At 37.2% G+C, this 20,758-nt stretch overlaps 1 protein-coding gene across 1 annotated transcript; it reads left to right on the top strand.

Moving 5' to 3' along the window:
- Positions 1–1,620: 1,620 nt before the first annotated feature.
- Positions 1,621–15,455, top strand: gad1a (glutamate decarboxylase 1a). The gene is made up of 14 exons (XM_052607001.1): positions 1,621–1,892; positions 2,838–3,080; positions 3,169–3,259; positions 5,738–5,850; positions 7,026–7,141; positions 9,616–9,695; positions 9,776–9,830; positions 10,494–10,610; positions 10,711–10,775; positions 11,956–12,034; positions 12,255–12,404; positions 13,855–13,962; positions 14,078–14,167; positions 14,299–15,455. Exons 1-14 carry the CDS (start codon positions 1,685–1,687, stop codon positions 14,470–14,472), a joined length of 1,689 nt encoding a protein of 562 aa, XP_052462961.1. The 5' UTR covers positions 1,621–1,684; the 3' UTR covers positions 14,473–15,455.
- Positions 15,456–20,758: the final 5,303 nt, after the last annotated feature.

Genomic DNA, 20,758 nt, shown 5'->3' with positions numbered 1-20,758 from the left:
AAACAGAAGAAGATTGAATGCACCCGAGATGAAGAGAGAAGAACGGGTCCGACAGAGATGATCCTGAGCTGCTGGTGAATGGTGCTGAACGCTCCAGATCAACATCTCGTCCTGACTTGACCTGTATTAATGATAAAGTCTGTTCAGCTGCCACGCATTGATTTCATATTAGTAGAATATGAAGCACTATTATGGCGTTATTTGCCAGATTACTTAGAGGTTTCGCCGTTTTCTCCCCGTAGACTCTGACTGGAGTGGAGTCGCTCATGGATGCACGAGGAAACTCGGAATGAAGATATGCGGTAAGTAAAAAAATAAATAAATAAACCTGACTCCTCTATAAGCAACTCAGTGAATGAGATGGAAGTGTTTCTCGGTTCGTAGGACTGAAATGCAGAGCGAGCTGTCTTGATAACCACCAGGTCCTCTGGTGCATGAATATGAATTGCTTTAGACGACCAGACGTGTCTCTAAGCGCCCCCTTTTGGTGGTTTCTGCTGATCACCTAATTGACAGTCAACAGCACCAAAGCAATTTACCTCCATTATGGACCCATGAATGGAGGAGAAGACTAAAAATGCGTTTCTTTGTAAAGACATATTTAATGGGGCGAGTATTTGACTGTCTGTAGATGCACTGCAATAAATAGACTAGGCTACTGAAGAAAAAAAAACATCCTGAAAATGACAGAATTTGCTATTTTATAAAGAAAATCCCTTCGAAAAGTTACGGTTATTAAAGATAAAGAATAGCTTTAAGATTGTTTTATCCAGCGTATAGTTAAAATCTGGCGAAGAGGTGAGCAGATAAATCTATATTTGTCCCAATAAGAGAATTTGTGCTCAATGAAGATCTATTAATGCACAATCCGTCAAGCCTCTGTTTAGCCGTGATGGCGCAAGTTTACTGATAAGAGCTGCTTTCAGAAGAAATGCTCTTTCGTGAATTATTCATTCGCGATAAATCGGTTTATGGTTGTCTTTCATTAGATACAGACGAATGAGAATATTAATGTACATTTTAGAAAATAATTAGTCAATAATTCTGCCTATAAAATGACCATTTGCTTTGCTGAGTAAAAGAAAAAACAATTCAGTCTGAAAACGATTTAAACTATATTACTTAATTTGCAATATATTAATTTGGCATACTTGAAATGTAGCTGCCTTTGTCGGAGAACAGCGTTCATTTGATCCCATATCAGCTGAGGAAGATGAGGATGCGGACAGTGAGGAAGACGAAATGAAATAATCTGTAGTGGCGATCATATGCGGATGCAAGCGAATAATGCTATAACTCCTCTGTAGTAAATGCAGTGTGATGAGATCTTAAATCTCTAGATCTTTTGTTAGGCTACCTACTATTGTTTCTTAACGAAAGCATGTGGCTACATAATTTTCATGAATGTATTTATTTATTTATTGCTATTTATGTGACATGTAACATGTATAACCCGCGGCGTCGGATCAGCACGCGCAGCGCGTCCCCGGCGCGCGCTCACGTCTGGGTCTCTGTGGTGGTGAGGGTTCATTGGTCATTTACAGTCCATCAAAATCGCTGTGTAACTGATGTCATGAGTGGTGTCCTCCCCCCAGAGATACACACGAGTCGAGCCGCGAGAACACCCTCACTGCTCCGGAGAGAACTTTCAAGACATTTCGTCTGTGTTTAATTATTTGCAGTGATGTTTGGAAACGGAAGCCGCTCATTTCATTTTCCTTCTCTGTGTAATAATATAGGGTTTTTGCAGAAGAATAATAATGTTGACGACAAGACCCGAGTTGTCCGGTTTTTTAACGATCAGCAGCCCAAGAGCATTTTAACACGGGACAACGAGCGCGACGCTCGCTTCAGACGCGCAGAGACGGACTTCTCCAATCTGTATGCGCGAGGTGAGTGACGAGGGCTGCTGCTTTACTCCACAATCACTCATACTCGCTCTTTTTTTTTCTTACTTTGACTTTCAATATAACTATTTCAAAATAACTTTTCTGGTTAATGCAAAATTGTTCATATTAATTAATTTATGCTTTTATAATTTATAATTTGTAATGGAGTTCTTTTTTTAATATACATATTTATTCTAATAGTATGGATTTAATTGTTTTAGAATGAACAAAAAAGGTAAAAAAAAAAATGTAATTCCAATGAAGGATTTGAATAGCAAAGCAGATTGTGTCTGTAGTACTCCAGTCTTCAGTGTCACATGATCTTTCAGAAATCATATGCTGATATGACTAATTTGAGACTAATATGCTGATTCGATTAATACTTAAAAAAAAAAAATAAAATAAAAAAATAAATAAAAAAAAAATATATATTTACAAAATTATTGTATGCATAGAAAGTCCAAATGAACAACATAAATATGTCCTAACATTATCTATTTACTGTCCCTTTTGGTGATTTTAATGCATCCTTGGCTAATGTTAATCCTTCATTAATATATATATATATATATATATATATATATATATATATATATATATATATATATATATATATATATATATATATATATATAATTAAAAAAACTCACCACCAGCGGTAATGTATCATGTATCTTTGCCATCATGGGAATAAATTTCAAAATATATTCAAATTGAAAATTGTAATTTTAAATTATAATAATATTTCATATTATTAACGTTTTTACTGTATTTTGGACAAATAAATGCAGCCTTGGTGAGCAGAAGATACTTCTTTTAAAAAGATCAAAGAAAAATCCTAATTATTCCAAGCATGTGTAAATGACATTTTTATATGAATGAAGGAAACTGTCATAACAAACAGCAATTTGACTGACTGATAAAACGGTGTAACAAAATTGGTCACAGATCTGCTTCCTGCTAAAAACGGTGAGGAGTATACGATGCAGTTCCTGCTGGAGGTGGTGGACATCCTCACTAACTATGTGTGCAAGACCTTCGACAGATCCACAAAAGTGCTGGACTTCCATCATCCACACCAGCTGCTGGATGGAATGGAGGGCTTCAACTTAGATCTGTGTGATGAGCCCGAGAGCCTGGAGCAGATCCTGGTGGACTGCAGGGACACGCTCAAATACGGCGTCCGCACAGGTGACCCATACCAGTCTTCAAGAGCATTAGGGTAACACATGCATATTCAGCTGTGTGTGTCTGATTTCCGTTCCTCCTGTCTCTGCAGGTCACCCAAGGTTTTTTAACCAGCTGTCTTCAGGTCTAGACATCATTGGTTTAGCTGGAGAGTGGCTGACCTCTACTGCCAACACCAACATGTGAGTTCAGCCTGCGGTGACTGGTATTTACTTGTGTTTATCAGCTGAGAGTAACACACATCAGCTCTCATCAGAAAAGCTCAGTCTGCGGATGAACGTGGCCAGAATGAGGAGTAACACTTCATTGGTCAAGACTAATTTGCAGCTACACACCGAGACACAGTGCCAGCTGAGACTCCATCCACACCTCCACCCCCATGTCCCTTCCATTCATTCATCTGTACATCCAAGCCATTTGTCTGTTCATCCTAAACGTAGACTGGTGAGTAATATTTGATATTGAGAATGCAAAAAATTTGAATTACAGTAGTATTACATATAAGAGCAAAACAAACCACGCTTTTTAAAAGAAAATGTATTTATTTGTGCACAATTCTTATTTGTGCATTGTGAATGGTTGCCATTGCATTGCTATGCTGTTGTAGGCATTTAAATGTGTGGCTATGCAACTGTAGGTCGTTGTGATTACTGACAGTCAAAAAACCCCAAATCCCAAAGTCTCTAATATGGCTCTGGCTAAGTACAAGTGAGTTTTTTGTTATTGTATGGCAGGTCAAAAATGGATTGGTTTACTTATAATATTAATATCGCACCTCTTAACAAAATGTGAGGTATCATATATGCCTGTAGTAAAAATGATGAGGGAGGAGCTACACACAAAAATGATGCTGTATAAAGTTTGAGTAGTAATAATAGTGATGATTGTCTTAGTAAGCATCACTAAAAAGCTGTTATAGTCATAATATCTTTTATTTATTTATTCATTTATATATTTGAAATAGGAAAGTTACTAAAAATGTTTTTTTTTTATGGTTCATACATGATATAGGAGAATATGAAGGTCATATTTAAGGAGGAAAAATATGCAATTTGGTGTAGATGCCGGTATTCATATGAAAAAAAATGCATATAAATATCAGTTGCCACATTATATCTCCCAGTAATCTTGGTAAGATTGTATTTAAATGCTCAGATTTATGATCAAATCTTTGTTGTTTTATTGTGGGCAAAATATAAATGTTCTTCAAAAAATGAATGTATTTGATACTCACATAAAAAAAAAAAAAACGTTTTCCAGCAAAGTTTTGATCGTGATGATCTAGAGGCCTTAGAAATGTATGTATCAAAGGTGATTCAGTAGGCATTAAATGTATTGTTAAACTTCAATTCTGTAAGGAAAATTAACACTAACCATGCCAGTGCTTTAAAAAATGAAATGGCTGTGTGATCTGGTCAAATGACTCTGATGTCAGATTATAAAACTAAAAGGAAGCCTAATTCTGCTCTAGGTATTTTTATGGGTCTATTGGGATCTTCTTCATTTATATAAGGACAACAGCAGTGAGTCCCCTAGTCCTGATTGACCTCTGAGGCTCAGAGATTTTATGACGTCTTTCACAGTCCATGCCCAAATTCTCCTTTGATCAATAAAAGATTTACTCCACATCTTCAGATTTACTCCCCTCATTCCCAAATGACTGATCCTCTGGATTTCATGGGGCTGTTCAACATCTATAATGGCTAACAGACAGTTTTATGGTAGAACTGATGGTGTCATAAAAACAGCAAATTAACACTTTTAGGAAATGACATCAAATGTGATCATGAGCTCTTGTTCACCTCGTAAATTTCTTAAAAGTGAGCATATACAGAAGTATACACAGGGATAGTCACACTTTTTGTTTCTGTCCTTAATATCCCTATAATAAAATCCCTAAATAAACATTTGTCTGTCCTTAATATCCCGTTTGAAGAGATATTGAAATTTTCACCATTATTGTCCAGAAAAAAACAACTTTATTCAACCTAAAAAGAAAAATAAATAATTATGAAGCACAATACAACTTTTTATTTTTATTTTATAAAAAATAATCAAGAAAGGTATTTTTCAAACTGGTGCAATTTATTTTATAAAGTTATTTTCTTTTTTAATTAATAAAAAAAAAATCTACTTTTAAAACTACCTTATTGTCTGAATGTAGAATGTAGTTTTATTGCATTTACCCAAAAGCTATTACAAAAATGTAATGGAATTTACATTTTTTGAAAGACGTGAAATACTTTTTTTAGTTTCGATCTAGATGTTTTAAACAATAATATAAAACTTTTGCCTCTAACTCGTGTGACAACTAGCCCCGGTCTCCTCGACAGTATATGATTTCATCTTCTCATGTTTGCACGCTCATGCTGTCTCTGAATTCTCTGTCAGTACTGTGTATATAGATTAGACAGAACTGCATGAGCACTTGACATTTGCATGAACTAATGAGCTGCTCATCATTACTAATCACCGTGGATGATTATTGACAGGCTCTAATAGGTTGAAGATGAATCCAGTGGGGTTCATCCCATCAGAATGATTCTGGGATGGATGGAACAGACTGACATAAATACAGATAGTGAATTACCTCCTGCTGTCAGGACACTCATTAATGTGGGACGAGTAGTAACGAGGTGTGTGTGTGTGTGTGTTTACAGGTTCACATATGAGATTGCACCCGTGTTTGTACTGATGGAACAGCTCACCCTGAAGAAAATGCGAGAGATCATTGGCTGGCCGAATGGAGAGGGCGATGGCATTTTCTCACCAGGTGTGAATAATGAAGAAATCTAGATTAAGTGGTGATGTTTAATATAGCACACCATTGGCTGGTGTTTTCATCGGTGCACTGATTCACAAACAAACAAAAAATGACAAACTGTGGCTGCCTACACTAGGCTGTTGAAAGCCTGACATGTGAAATAATAGTGAAACATTTTTTTTTTTTTTTTATGAAACCGCATATTGAACAAAATAAAATAAAACTGCATATGTGTTCAAATATGAAACATCAGGCTTTTGTGGCTCGTATAGTATGATATCGGAGAATTTGAAGCTCGCACAGAAGAAAAAACACCTATATATATATATATATATATATATATATATATATATATATATATATATATATATATATATATATATATATACATTTTTTTTTTTTTTTTTTTTTTAGAGGCCCGAACAGGGCAAAATTATGCAATTTGGTGCAGTCAGTGATATTTATATGGCCATTTATATTTACATTTACATTTACATTTATTCATTTAGCAGACGCTTTTATCCAAAGCGACTTACAGATGAAGACAGTGGAAGCAATCAAAAACAACAAAAAGAGCAATGATATATAAGTGCTATAACAAGTCTCAGTTAGGTTAACACTGTACACGTAGGATGGGTTTTTAACTAATATAATAAATAAAAAGAAAACAGATAGAATAAAAACAAATAAAAGAATAGAGCAAGCTAGTTAGAGGTCTTTACACATACACACACACATACATATACAATTGCATAATAAATGAAAAGAAAATAGAATACAAAAAGATTAGAAAGGTAGTTAGATTTTTTAAAGAATAGAATTAGAATAGTGAGTGTTAAAGTTAGAGGGTCAAATAAAGATGGAAGAGATGTGTTTTAAGCCGATTCTTGAAGATGGCTAAGGACTTGATTGAGTTGGGGAGATCATTCCACCAGAAGGGAACATTTAATTTAAAAGTCCGTAAAAGTGACTTTGTGCTTCTTTGGGATGGCACAATCAAGCGACGTTCACTTGCAGAAAACAAGTGAACTTTATATAAACAAGAAGGCATGTATAAGATTGTGTGCAACAGCTTTGATCATTTTGATAAAGGCCTTAGAAATGTGTGCATCATATATGATGTAGTAAGCTTTATATGTTTAATTTCAGACCTATTAAATGAAGTGAAATGTTTGTCCTTGCAGGAGGGGCGATCTCAAACATGTACAGCGTGATGGTGGCACGGTACAAACACTACCCTGAGGTTAAAATCAAAGGCATGGCAGCGGCTCCCAGACTGGTGCTCTTCACCTCAGAACATGTAGGTCATTTACTCGCTCTTTCTTCACTCTCTTTCTTCTCTTGCCTTCAGTGTAAATATATATCTACATATATATATATAGTATAAAACAGTAGCGTAGCCAGAAAAGAGAGGGTGTGCATATGAAAATCTGGGTGTGCCACATGTATTGTCAGATTACTGTGCAAAATTATGGGATAGTATTTTTGTCGCACTGCTTCTGTCCAACCATACTCCTAGTGGTAATTTGCATGTCGTGTTAAAATGTAGTTAATTGTTAAATGTAATAATTTTGAACTTCTGGTACGAGACTTGGACATTTCCAATCTGGCAACACTGTCTGTTGATGTTGGGCCCTGGGAGGGAGAAACATCCTCATCAGGTGTAACGTTAAGGCCTTGTGTCCGGCTGTCCATCAAGCCAAGGTTTTTTGCTAAAAAAAATTAAGAAAGGAGCTCTCCGACATATTGCTAGCTAGCAATGTGCAATCAAAAATGATCTGTTTATATCATAGACTTCTGCGGTCACAGTCAGCTGCTGTTTGCTGATTGGTTGGCAGTCCAAATGTTGGCAGATATATTTTAACAAAAATAATTTAAAATGTAAATTAAATTGTAACGTTTTTAGCATTATTGCACCATACATTGGATTCTTATTTCTGTGCCCCTGAGAGTACGATTTAGAATGTTCAGTGGCGTCACAGAACTGCCAGAGTCAAACAGCTTTCGTGCTTTGGCTGGCACTGAGCCAGAGACGGACGCGCTCAGCGCATAATGTTTATTTTAGGTTTCATACATTTAAATGTACATAATCACTAGTAAAACAATACATTGGTAGTTTGTAAAATACACACTAATGTCTATGGAAGCAGCAAAAACTATCTAATCAAATGTAATTAGCAGAGAATTACAGTGTTTTATTCATATATCAGACACACATAGCAGAACAATAAAGTTTACTCTGTTTTTCGTCCAGTTCAACAGCCACTTACTTCCATGTATTTCAGGAGAAACTGGGGAATTCAAGTGCTGTAACGTTACATTAAATCCGGCTGACAGGACTCTGAACTGCAGCGCTCATCTCGTTATAGATCAAGATAATTTATAAAAGTTTTTAAACGAAGAATTGGAATATCAGATAGTTTACATGGTAAGCAAGTCTGTGTATATATTTTAATAAAAAATGAAAAACTAAATAAAACGAATACCGATACATCTGTTAGTGGCTGTGGTGTGTCACGTGACAATCATGATGCGTCGCCATGGAAACAAGGGGTCAGTTAAAATATTTGTAATCTACGCGGGAAAGGGTTGATTTTAAAAATATATATTTATTTTTTAAGTAATCAATAATAGCCCAAGTTTGGTAAACATTTTTTATTGAGACTATAAAAAATAATTCTGCTTCTATTTTTAGGTGTGCCAGCTGCCACTGTGGGTGGCACAGGCACACCCTGGCACACCCGTGCCTACGCCACTGGTATAAAACCACAGAGGGAGTGTGCTGGATGTGAGGGGTCCAGAGTGATTTTGCCAGCCCCTTTGCTCACTCTGGATAAGTACAGTTCTTGGAGAGAAGGGAGGGTTGTACCGATGATTCTCTCAGCAGCCTTTTTCACAATAGAGTCAATCTGAATGTATCACTTCAGGTCCTGAGAGATAGTGGTGCCCAGGAACCTGAATGACTCCACTGCAGTCACAGTGCTGTTCATGATGGTGAGTGGGGGGAGTGCAGGGGGGTTTCTCCTGAAGTCCACAATCATCTCCACCGTTTTGAGCGTGTTAAGCTCCAGGTTGTTGAGAGTGCACCAGACAGTCAGCTCTTTAACCTCCTGTCTGTAAGCATACTCTTCACTATCCTGAATGAGGCCGATGAGTGTGGTGTCGTCTGGAAACTTCAGGAGCTTGATGTCCTTAGATGTGCAATCATCAGTGTACAGGGAGAATAGCAGTGGGGAGAGAACGCAGCCCTGGGGGGCTCCGGTGCTGATTGTATGGGTGCTGGATGTGAGTTTTCCCAGCCTCACTAGCTGCTGCCTGTCTGTCAGGAAACTGGTGATCCACTTACAGACGGAGGTAGTTTGGGCAGGTGGAGGTTTGGGATGATGGTATTAAAAGCTGAGCTGAAATCCACAAACAGGATCCTCACATAAGTCCCTGGTCTGTCTAGATGTTGCAGAACATGATACAGTCCCATGTTTACTGCATCATCCACAGATCTGTTTGCTTTGTAGGCAAACTGAAGAGGATCCAGCAAGAGTCCAGTAATGTCCTTCAGATGGGCCAGCACCAGTTTTTCAACAGATGAATATAACCTGGTGTGATATGACTTGATGCACCATATTTAAATGTATCCAAATGCAAATGAAACGTGAGAGCTAAGCTCTAAGATGGTGTGTCTTTATGGGTCTTGTCTTTCCATTTTGAAGACTTGAATGTAAATAAAAATGCACAAACCTCCGTACACTTACATGTCTGTTATAATGTTGTTCCCAGAGTCACTACTCTATAAAGAAGGCCAGTGCAGTGCTGGGTTTCGGCACAGAGAATCTGATCTTGCTGAGGACAGATGAGAGGTAAGTGGAAACTCTCTGTGTCTGTGCTGTGTGTTTGTGGACTGTCTCATCAACAAGAGTCATTTGCATGTCTTTGTTAGAGGTAGAGTGATTCCGGATGATCTGGAGACCAAAGTCATTGATGCCAAACAGAAGGTGAGTCTCTAGTGCACAAGAATAAACTCTTCATCTCTAACCAAAAGACTTCAACATTATATGAGACTATTGAGATTTGATTGCTGCCCATCCTTTTATAAAGTTATATTCCAGTCTTTATTTTTCTGTCACAACCATGTAAAAACCTTTATGCACTGTCATTTTCTCACAATAAGCAACAATTAAGAAAATAATGCATAATCATATGTTTGTCTGTTTTTGTCTTTTTATCTATTTGTCTATTTGTAAAGAACAATTACAAACTGCTTAAGAAAATACAAACTGGACATATCTGCTTTTACACCTTTGATTCCTTGCACTGCAGACTTTGTTTGTAAGCACATTTGGACTTCTAAAGTTAAACCTGTATTGAAACTGGAACATTCCTTTGATAACACTTTTTTAAAAATGTAGTTGTGTAGCTGATTAATAAACATGAATGATGTATCTAAAAAACATCAGAACATAGTATCTCAGTACTGGCCCATTAAGACGCTGAGCATAACATGGGGTTCATTTAAATAAATGGAGTTCCTTTACGCCCATATTTGTTTCAGAAGCATTTCATTTCAGTTTAGTTTGAAAGATTTAGTATTGATCATCTCTGATTTTCCTTGTGCATGTTATCTGGTAAAATGGTTTTGTTGTGTCTCTGCTGTCCAGGGGTTTGTGCCAGTGTTTGTGAACGCTACAGCTGGATCTACAGTGTATGGCGCCTTTGATCCAATCAATGAGATCGCTGACATCTGTGAGAAATACAACATGTGGCTACATGTGGATGTACGTTTGTGATCATTTCATTATTCACTTTAGCAGACATATTTTGGCGAAACGCTGTGAATAAGTTATTTTGGAACTGATCTGTGGAATATTTTTGAAGGGAGCGTGGGGTGGAGGTTTGCTGATGTCCAGAAAACACAGACACAAACTGAATGGCATTGAGAGGTATGATACATTACGCACCAGGGGCAAAGGGACTCTTAAAAGTCTATTTAAAAAATAGTACATGCATATTTTATTAATGGAATTAAATACTTAGAGTAAACTTGCATGACCCACTTAAAGGCAGGGTAGGTAAAAAATTTATAAACAACTTTCTTCCAAATTCGTTTAAACTTTCTATATATATCAATGCATAATTAAAATGTAAGTACTCTGATAAAAAGAGTATAAAAATCGAGTGACTCTAGACCGTTTAATCTGTATTAAACACAGCTCATTATTTCCATTCGGGATGAAACATAGGATTGGCTTAGGCGACTGTCACTCTCTCGCAACCATGGCAACCACCCTTTTGCCACACATGATCTGCCCACTTGCGCGTGTACGTTTGATTTGAGGAATTCAAGAGGCACGGATCCTAAGAATACCAAAACAATGGTAGAGAAACAGCAAGCAAAATTCACAGTACCGGCCTATGCAGTTAGTGAAGGCAAACCAGGCAAAAAAAGGAAGACAGTAACAGTACAAGAAAAGGCAATGAACAAAAAGTCTTTGGATAAACAAAGAAATAAAACGTGAGTTAATATCGGCGTGGCTTTCCAGCGATGCGAGAACTGAGGGAACTCAAGGGGCTGAAAAGTGACTCCTTGATGGCTTTATTTCTGCTGGACAGGTACATCTTTATTTTTGTATTTTGATCATACATATTGTTTTGTTAATTTTTTCATGAAGCATGTGTCATTAGCACACGTAGCTGCATAATATAGCTAACATAACATTACTTAGCGAGCCGTAGAAGAGACGATAAATAATCTATAGGCCTAGCTCAAGATGATAGCTATAGCGTGGCTTTGGAAGGAGCCCAGAAGGTAGGGGGTGGAGTGAATGGAAATAATGAGCTGTCTTTAAAACAGTAGTGACAGGTCTACAGACACTCGATTTTTATACTTTCTTTTTCAGAGTACTTACATTTTAATTATGTATTGATATATAAATAAAGTTTAAACAAATTTTGAAAAAAAGTTTTTTATATATTTTTTACCTACCCTGCCTTTAAGACTCTTTAACGAAGTTCAAATTTCTAATGTTATAATGGTTACTATGCCCCTGCTAAGCACATAATCTGTGTTATTGACCAACTAAACATGCGAACAGCATGTTCTGATCAGTGTTGTTTCTCCAGAGCAAACTCTGTCACATGGAACCCACACAAGATGATGGGCGTTCCACTGCAGTGCTCTGCCATTCTGGTCCGAGAGAAGGTAAGAGAGAAAGGGAGAAATGGTGCATTAGAGTAAATGAGTCTGAATAGTAATGGAACTAAGTGAAATTCAGTGATAGAATACAAAGAAAGCTGAGTGAGGACAAAAAGCAGAGAGACAAAGAATCAAAAGAGAGATAAATAGCTGCTATCTGATTTTGACGTTATTATGTTCATATCCTGTCAGTGTTCCTGCTTTCTCACTGTGTGTGTGTTTCCAGGGTCTTCTTCAGGGCTGCAACTCCATGTGTGCTGGTTATCTCTTTCAGCCGGATAAGCAGTATGATGTTACCTATGACACAGGGGACAAAGCCATACAGTGTGGCCGCCATGTAGACATCTTCAAATTCTGGCTCATGTGGAAGTCAAAGGTATGTGTTCACATCCATGAGATCAGAACCTCTGCGTTTGATAATGTGATACTCATGAATGAATCAAACGCAGAATGCAAAAATCATGTTTTTAATGGACTGATGGAATCAGTCAATAGATGAACAGCTGGAATTAATGATGGATGTATGAGTGGATGGATGAACAGATGAGTGAATGAACCAATGGGATGGATGATGGATAAATGTGTGGACCGAGGGATGGATGGATTTATGAACAGGTGGGTGGATTGATGGGTAATGGTTGGATGGAAGAATGGGTGGGGGATGGATGGATGGGGGGATGAACAGTTGGTTGGTTGGATGGATGGATGGTGGATTGGACGGATGTTGGATTGATGAACAGTTGAATGGATGATGAACAGTGTAAATTGGATGAAGGGGTGGAAGATGGATGAATAGTTGGAATAAATGATAGAGTTATGGGTGGATTAATGGATTAACTGTTGGGATGGATGATGGATAAATGGGTGGGTGGGTGGGTGGATGGATGTAAGGATGATGGGTGGATGTATAAATTGATGATGGATAAATGGGTGATGAGTGGATGCATGAGTGGATGAATGGATGGATGGATAAATGGGTGATGGGTGGGTGGATGCATGATTGGGTGGATGCATGATTGGGTGGATGATGGGTGGATGATGGATAAATGGGTGATGGGTGGGTGGATGCATGATTGGATGAATGATGGGTGGATGATGGATAAATGGGTGATGGGTGGGTGGATGCATGATTGGGTGGATAATGGGTGGATGATGGATAAAGGGGTGTATGGATCGATGATGAATAAATGGAAGGGTGGATGGATGATGGATAAATGGGTGGAAAGATGATTGATAAATGGGTGGGTCGATGGATGGATGATGGGTGGATGCATGGATGGATGACGGATAAATGGGTGTATGGATCGATGATGAATAAATGGAAGGGTGGATGGATGATGGATAAATGGGTGGAAAGATTATGGATAAATGGGTGGGTGGATGGATGATGGGTGGATGCATGGATGGATGACGGATAAATGGGTGGGTGGGTGGATGGATGGATGATGGGTGGATGCATAGATGGATGACGGATAAATGGGTGTATGGATCGATGATGAATAAATGGATGGGTGGATGGATGATGGATAAATGGGTGGAAAGATGATGGTTAAAGTGGTGGGTGGATTAATGGATGGATGGATGATGGGTGGATGCACAGATAGATGGATGGAAAATGTTGGATGGATGAATGGATGGAAGAATGGGTGGGTGGGTGGCTGGATGGTTGGACAAATGGGTGGATAGCAAGATGGATGTTTGGTTGGATGAATAGATGGCGGATGTATATTTACTGTATTGTCATGTGTAGAATTAATGTCAATCCAACACATAGATGTCTGTGTAGAATATGAGCTGTAATGTTATGCATCTGTCATCTTTAACAGGGCACTATAGGCTTTGAGAAGCACATTGACAGATGTCTGGAGCTGTCTGAGTATCTCTACCATAAGATAAAGAGCCGAGAAGGATATGAGATGGTGTTTCAAGGGGAGGTTAGTGAAAGCAATCACAACAGAGTTTACCAGGCTTAATCACATACTCTAGTACTATTCAGAGTCAAGGTTTCTTTCATATCTTTTAAATGCTGCCCTTCTATCTGTTTCTTAGCCGCAGCACACCAATGTGTGTTTCTGGTACATTCCTCCAAACCTGCGGCTCCTGCCAGATGGAGAGGAGAAAAGACAAAGGCTTCATAGGGTGAGACGATACTCAAACTCACTCCTTCTCAGTCTACATAAGTTGCTCTACAAATGTGTACGTCACATATTTCACCGCTCACTTTATTCGGCCAGGTTACCTTAAGCTTCTATCCTGTGACTTCTATCTAGGTTGCCCCCAAGATCAAGGCAATGATGATGGAGTGTGGGACAACAATGGTGGGCTATCAGCCTCAAGGTGACAAGGTCAACTTCTTCAGGATGGTTATCTCTAATCCAGCTGTAACCAGATCTGACATTGACTTCCTGATCGATGAGATAGAAAGACTGGGACAGGATTTATAGAGCACACAGGTTGGAAATTCAGTAGATGTTAGTACATTCTGTACTAAGTATTGGAAATGGAGAAGACATTTTGAAGTATTGTATCAGCTGGACATTCCGGAATATTAAACTGATGAGGTGTTCTAGAATGTTCCACTAGGAAACTGGACGTGTGGAATACAGAGGTGGTGAGATCTTCAAGCTATGATTTCATAAAGGATCAGACTTCCTCCTATGACATTATATGTCTTCTCCTCTACCCTTCTCCATGTTCTCTTGTCTCATGTCTATTGTGTTCTGTTCTTTCTTTGACATTGACAATAATGTTCAGTTTCTTGGTTATTGGTTAACTACATTCATAATATGAAATGACATTGAAAAATACTTAAAGCAATTACTAATCTTAATGTTTATTCAAAAATGTAAAGGTTCACTTTTTTTCTTTAAAACCCAGATATCTTGCCCCATGGACATCTGTTGCAAGTACGTTAATTCAAACACAATATTTTTTTTAGAAACTAAGCATCAAATCCAAATTGTTTAATGTGGAAATGGAGCACAACTTTTGAACATTTAGTGAACATTATCTTTAAAATCTAGAACTGAACTTGAATTCACAAGACATGGAACAAAATGACATTCACATTTGTAACACCCTGCAACATTATATGGCCAGAAGTATGTGACCATCTCATTCTAATCAATGGGTTTTGTTTTATCAGTTACTCCAGTGAGCACAATGTCAATGCTACACCATAATGTTCATCTACAGAACTGGCGGTGCCCAAAAACAGGGTCTGGTTTACAAAGTCTGGTGGGGAAGACCTTGACTGTCACCAGACCCTCTCACCCGACATCAGTGCCTTTGGCCATGTAGTGCATCTAACTTTGTCTAACTTAAGATACTAACCATAGTGCAATGAATGCTGTTGTTGAAATTTAGTCACTAGTATATAAAATAGGGGGAAAACAAAACTTTTTAGGAGAAAAGCACATCAACGTCACAGCGACGTTTAATAGAAGCTAGATTTGTAGTATTAGTAATTAGATTTAAGTTCTTCAGTAGCCCAAACACAACAAACTATGCTAAATCAACAAACTATGCTAATATTTTGTGTATGCTATGCTTACTTCAGTCTGCATAGTAGATGTAAAGCTAATGATCTCTAGATTAAAGCCCCTGAGTGTTAAATGATGTGCATTTTAACTGGCTTGCAGTATGTGCAATAGTCCTGTTCACTGTCACCAGTAGAAATAAACAACAACAACAACATCAACAAATTGATTTATTTTGTGTGTATTTATAAAGAAGGGACTGATGGTTGTCATGTATTATAACTGTCATTTCTTGCCAAAATATGAGTTCATCATGTTGATCCACTGGTGAGCAAGTGATGTAAAGTTACATTTCTCCAAGTGTGTTCAGATGAAGAAACATCTCATCTATATCTCGGATGGCCTGAGAATGAGTTAATTTTCCTTGAATGTCTCAGATCAGAAATAAATGCTGTTATAATGGTTTTCTCTGAAAAAAAAAAAAAAAAAAAAAAAAAACGGTGGTCAGTGCAGCATTAAAGCACTGTAGTGAGCTCATCATTCATTGTAATGCATGGACTCCATATATAAGCTGTTGAATTTTCATGTTCCAGCCCATTTCACAGGGATTATCTCTGCATTTCACAGGCATTGGGTATAATGTTGAGACGCAGCTGCAGCATTAAATGCAACTCTCTAATCGAAATGCAATCACTACAAAACGCACCATTACCTTACCCAAAAACCTTTTTGTGGCAGATTTCAGACAGATTTTCAAGAAAGCCCTTTGCTGTAGATGAAAGTGATTTGCCTGAGGACTGGGTTTTCTCCGGATCTCATCCAGCCTCTCTTTCCTCAGTGTCCCCTGTCACTCCTTGTTTCTCACATTAATAGGAGTTTTACTGAGTGATCACAGCAGTGACGTGTTACCAGTCCTCTGTGGGAGCAGGTTTGCACATTATTTATGTCTTTAAAGATATTTGTCAGAAAAGCCACCAGGGCTTGTTCCCTTTCACAAGCAAAGGCAGCCTGTGGGGAGCCAATTTCAGCATTCTGCTGCCTGAACACATTTATCTGGGTTAAGGTAATGCGGGAGAAAGGTATATTTCTTTATTCTTTTTTTTTTTCAATTCAAGATGAGTTTCTTCCTGCTGCATGAAACAGTGTGATTTCTGGAATTTCAGAAGTAATGGAAAAGCATTACACTTTAAAAGGAAAGATATATTGTTTGCTAAATTGCTTTGTTCCTCTTTGATTCTTTGGACAAAAGCATCTGCTAAATGAATTAATGCAAAAGTTTTTTTTTTGTTTACAGTGATGCCATAAAAAACCATAAAGATTTATTGTTTAGATGTGCATGTAACTTAAAAAAACTCTTTATTAATCATCTTTTATTAAAACTCTTTATTTATCTACAGTTCCCTTTCTGTTTGAGTTTCTGCGCTGATACACCTGTAAATGTTAATTTCTCATAATGTCAAATGGATATACAAAAACTAATATCCATTCCATTAGTTTTTCAAATTGGTGTGTTTCACCGGGCCGTAAAGAAATATAGAGCTGAGTATCATCAGCATAACAGTGAAAGCTAACACCATGTTTCCTGATGATATCTCCCAAGGGTAACATATAAAGCGTGAAGAGTAGCGGCCCTAGTACTGAGCCTTGAGGTACTCCATACTGCACTTGTGATCGATATGATACATCTTCATTCACTGCTACGAATTGATGGCGGCCATATAAGTACGATTTAAACCATGCCAGTGCTCTTCCATTAATGCCAACAAAGTGTTCAAGTCTATGCAAAAGAATGTAGTGGTCAATTGTGTCAAACGCAGCACTAAGATCCAATAAAACTAATAGAGAGATACAACCACGATCAGATGATAAGAGCAGATCATTTGTTACTCTAAGGAGAGCAGTCTCAGTACTATGATACGGTCTAAATCCTGACTGGAAATCCTCACATATACCATTTTTTCTCTAAGAAGGAATATAATTGTGAGGATACCACCTTTTCTAGTATCTTGGACTGAAAAGGGAAATTCGAGATTGGTCTATAATTAACTAGTTCTTTGAGCTCAAGTTGTGGATTTTTGATGAGAGGCTTAATAACAGCCAGTTTGAAGGTTTTGGGTACATATCCTAATGACAATGAGGAATTAATGATAGTCAGAAGATCTAGCTTAGATAGTAGAGGGTCTAACATACATGTTGTTGGTTTAGATGATTTAACAAGTTTATACAATTTTTCCTCTCCTATAGTAGAGAATGAGTGGAACTGTTCCTCAGGGGGTCTATAGTGCACTGTCTGATGTGATACTGTAGCTGACGGCTGAATGGTTACAATTTTATCTCTAATAGTATCGATTTTAGAAGTAAAGTAGTTCATAAAGTCATTACTGCTGTGGTGTTGGGAAATGTCAACACTTGTTGAGGCTTTATTTTTCGTTAATTTAGCCACTGTATTGAATAAATACCTGGGGTTATGTTTGTTTTCTTCTAAAAGAGAAGAAAATAAATTGGATCTACCAGTTTTTAATGCTTTTCTGTAGGATAGGTTACTTTCCTGCCAAGTAATATAAAATACCTCTAGTTTTATTTTCCTCCAGCTGTGCTCCATTTTTCGGGCTGCTCTCTTTAGGGTAAGAGTATGCTCATTATACCATGGAGTCAAACTGTTTTCCTTAAGCTTCCTTAAGCATAAAGGAGCAACTGTATTTAAAGTGCTAGAAAAGAGAGAGTCCATAGTTTCTGTTACATCATGAAGTTGTTATGAGGTTTTGGATATGCTAAGGAATTTGGATACATCAGGAAGATAACTTAAAAAGCAGTCTTTTGTGGTAGAAGTGATGGTTCTTCCATACTTGTATCAAGAAGTAGAGTTTACAATTTTGGCTATATGAAGTTTGCACAAAACTAAATAATGATCTGAGATATCATCACTTGGCTGAATAACTTCAACACTATCAACATCAATTCCGGTAGACTGAAAAGACCAGCTGTCTGCTTTGCCCTAACACCCCAAGACAACTTGCACACACACACACACATTTTTGCCACTACGTAAAACTACCATCTAAACCAAAATAGATTGCTGTGAAACCTCTTTACATTTAATGATTTTTTTTTTTTTTTTTTTTTTTTTACAATAACAAAAGTACCATGATATTCATTGAAGTACCTTGAGTATAAATACAATGTTACATGAATTACATCCAGTTTGATTAATATATTTGAAATGTAAAGGTAATGTAAAGGTAAAAAGCAGTGTCCAGCTAAAACTGAATTTGTGTTAGTAGCGTTATCCAGGTTGAGTTTTTGGTGTTTTTCAAATGTACAGATACCGTGGGACTACATTATTTAACTTTAAATTAATACTTCTTGGAACTAAATTAGCCCACTTTTTAGTTTATAAACATTTACTTTCAAATGTATAAACCACTAGTTTAAACGTTTTCATATGGTAACTTATTATATAAGTGAAAAATCATAAGTGAACATATTTACAGTTTATATTACAATAAACAAGAGGGTCCTATTTAGGTAGGCTATTGACTTTTATTCTTCAGATAAAACCTTAAAGGAAAAACATTACATCCAAAACCTTTTTTACCTCCAATTCTAAGATATTTGCTTCCATAATATGTTTTTCAGACTAGTGCAAAGAAAATATCCAAAAATGTAAAAAAAATTATTGACTTATTGATATATACGATATATACAAAACATCACCATTGTGATTTAAAAAAAATAAAAATAATACATTTTGAATCTGGCTTTGTCAAATGTCTTTTTATGTATGTAGACCTATGCAAACTAGTGCCCATTTAATTACATAATGCATAAATACACAATGTTTTAGAAAACGTGTGATACAAAATGTACTGTGAATAATCACCTGGCGAAAAGTATGGTTTTACCCTCACCTGAGTGATGTCTTGCCTTGACTCTAGCCTACTTTGAGTTGACTTGAAGTTAAATCAATCTATGTGCACTATACATCTATGCCAATGATTTGTGTATTATATAAACAATACTTGCTCATGCCTTGGCACAGAATAATAACAGCCGTGTGAATCAAGTCTGTGATAACTAAAAGCCACTGCCTGAATTGCAGATGATATTGTGAGGTCATGTGACAAATGTTTGTAGTGTAATAATGGCACATACTGCTAAAAAAGAAAAAAAGCGTGTACTGCACAGTATGCAGCAAGCTGTGAGCTAGTATTTGATTTCAAACACAGCCAAGCCATCAAGCGCTGTGATCTGCAGATGATCAAGTGTGTACCTGCAGCTGAAACAGTGATGCCATTGACTAGACAGTGCTGGAGTGCTGCCAGTGTGCTTCACTGTTGTTCTCTCCTCTATTTGTTCCTTACTAAATCACTTTCTAGAACGCAGTGTAATCAGTGCAAAGTTAATACATGAACCTCTGCACACGGGCACCTTACTAAATCATACCGTGTTAACCATACTTCAATGATTGTTCATTCAGCAGTCATTCATAATGATTAGTGCATCATTATCCTGGCCTAATCAGTTATGTAAAATAAGATTATTATTGAAATAGGAGCTCATTTCATTTCCTCAAGCAGTTGTTACTGGCTCTGTGTGATGCTTGGACTGTTTCTCGGCTTCAGAAGTATTGTGTGAGTCTGTAATGGGCTCTTTTGCTGCGGAGTGATTAAAAAGCCAAATGTCCATCAAGTATAGGCTACATACAGTTAAAAGAGCTGGAACAGAAACACTGCATGAGACTGAAAGAATAGATGTCAGCCGCTTGTTCTGCTGTGACAGCTGCACATCTAGCTGCTAATCGTGGCATACAGTGCATTCAGTGCCATTTATCAACACTTTACCCCATTAACACAATATTGATCTGATATAATCTGAAAATGTGTTCAGTGCGGTGGAAATAAAAGAACTGATATGTAAGATATGAATAGACGTTGTTATCTTAGTCCTATATAGGCCTATTAATACAGAAATATTTTACATACCTTAATTAAAATTGGTTTGTGTAACAGAAATTCTGTGGCTATTCATTTGCTGCTAAAACACGTTGTCTTCACAAAAATAGCTTTCCATAAATATACTAATGAGACATATTTTAAAATTGATGGCATTTACAAGGTGTAAATAGTGGCTCCTCTTACCCCACAGCAATTTACAAACTAAAATTTCACAGAATAAATCATGGCAATGCTTGCATGTATTGCTGCAAACTGTATTTTGCATTTGATAAACTGTGCTTTGACACATGCACAGA

This window comes from Carassius gibelio, chromosome A9 (assembly GCF_023724105.1).
Source record: "Carassius gibelio isolate Cgi1373 ecotype wild population from Czech Republic chromosome A9, carGib1.2-hapl.c, whole genome shotgun sequence".
In the NCBI taxonomy this organism is placed as follows: Eukaryota; Metazoa; Chordata; class Actinopteri; order Cypriniformes; family Cyprinidae; genus Carassius; species Carassius gibelio.
This window is presented reverse-complemented; position numbering and strand designations above follow the sequence as displayed.

What these genes read in the sequence shown, in the direction of transcription:
- gad1a (XM_052607001.1), top strand. Translation starts at nt 1,685, where the DNA reads ATGTTTGGAAACGGAAGCCGCTCATTTCATTTTCCTTCTCTGTGTAAT. An exon ending in AAACTGAATGGCATTGAGAG is followed by an intron (nt 10,776 to 11,955) that starts GTATGATACATT and finishes TTGTTTCTCCAG; the next exon opens with AGCAAACTCTGTCACATGGA. An exon ending in GGCTCATGTGGAAGTCAAAG is followed by an intron (nt 12,405 to 13,854) that starts GTATGTGTTCAC and finishes CATCTTTAACAG; the next exon opens with GGCACTATAGGCTTTGAGAA.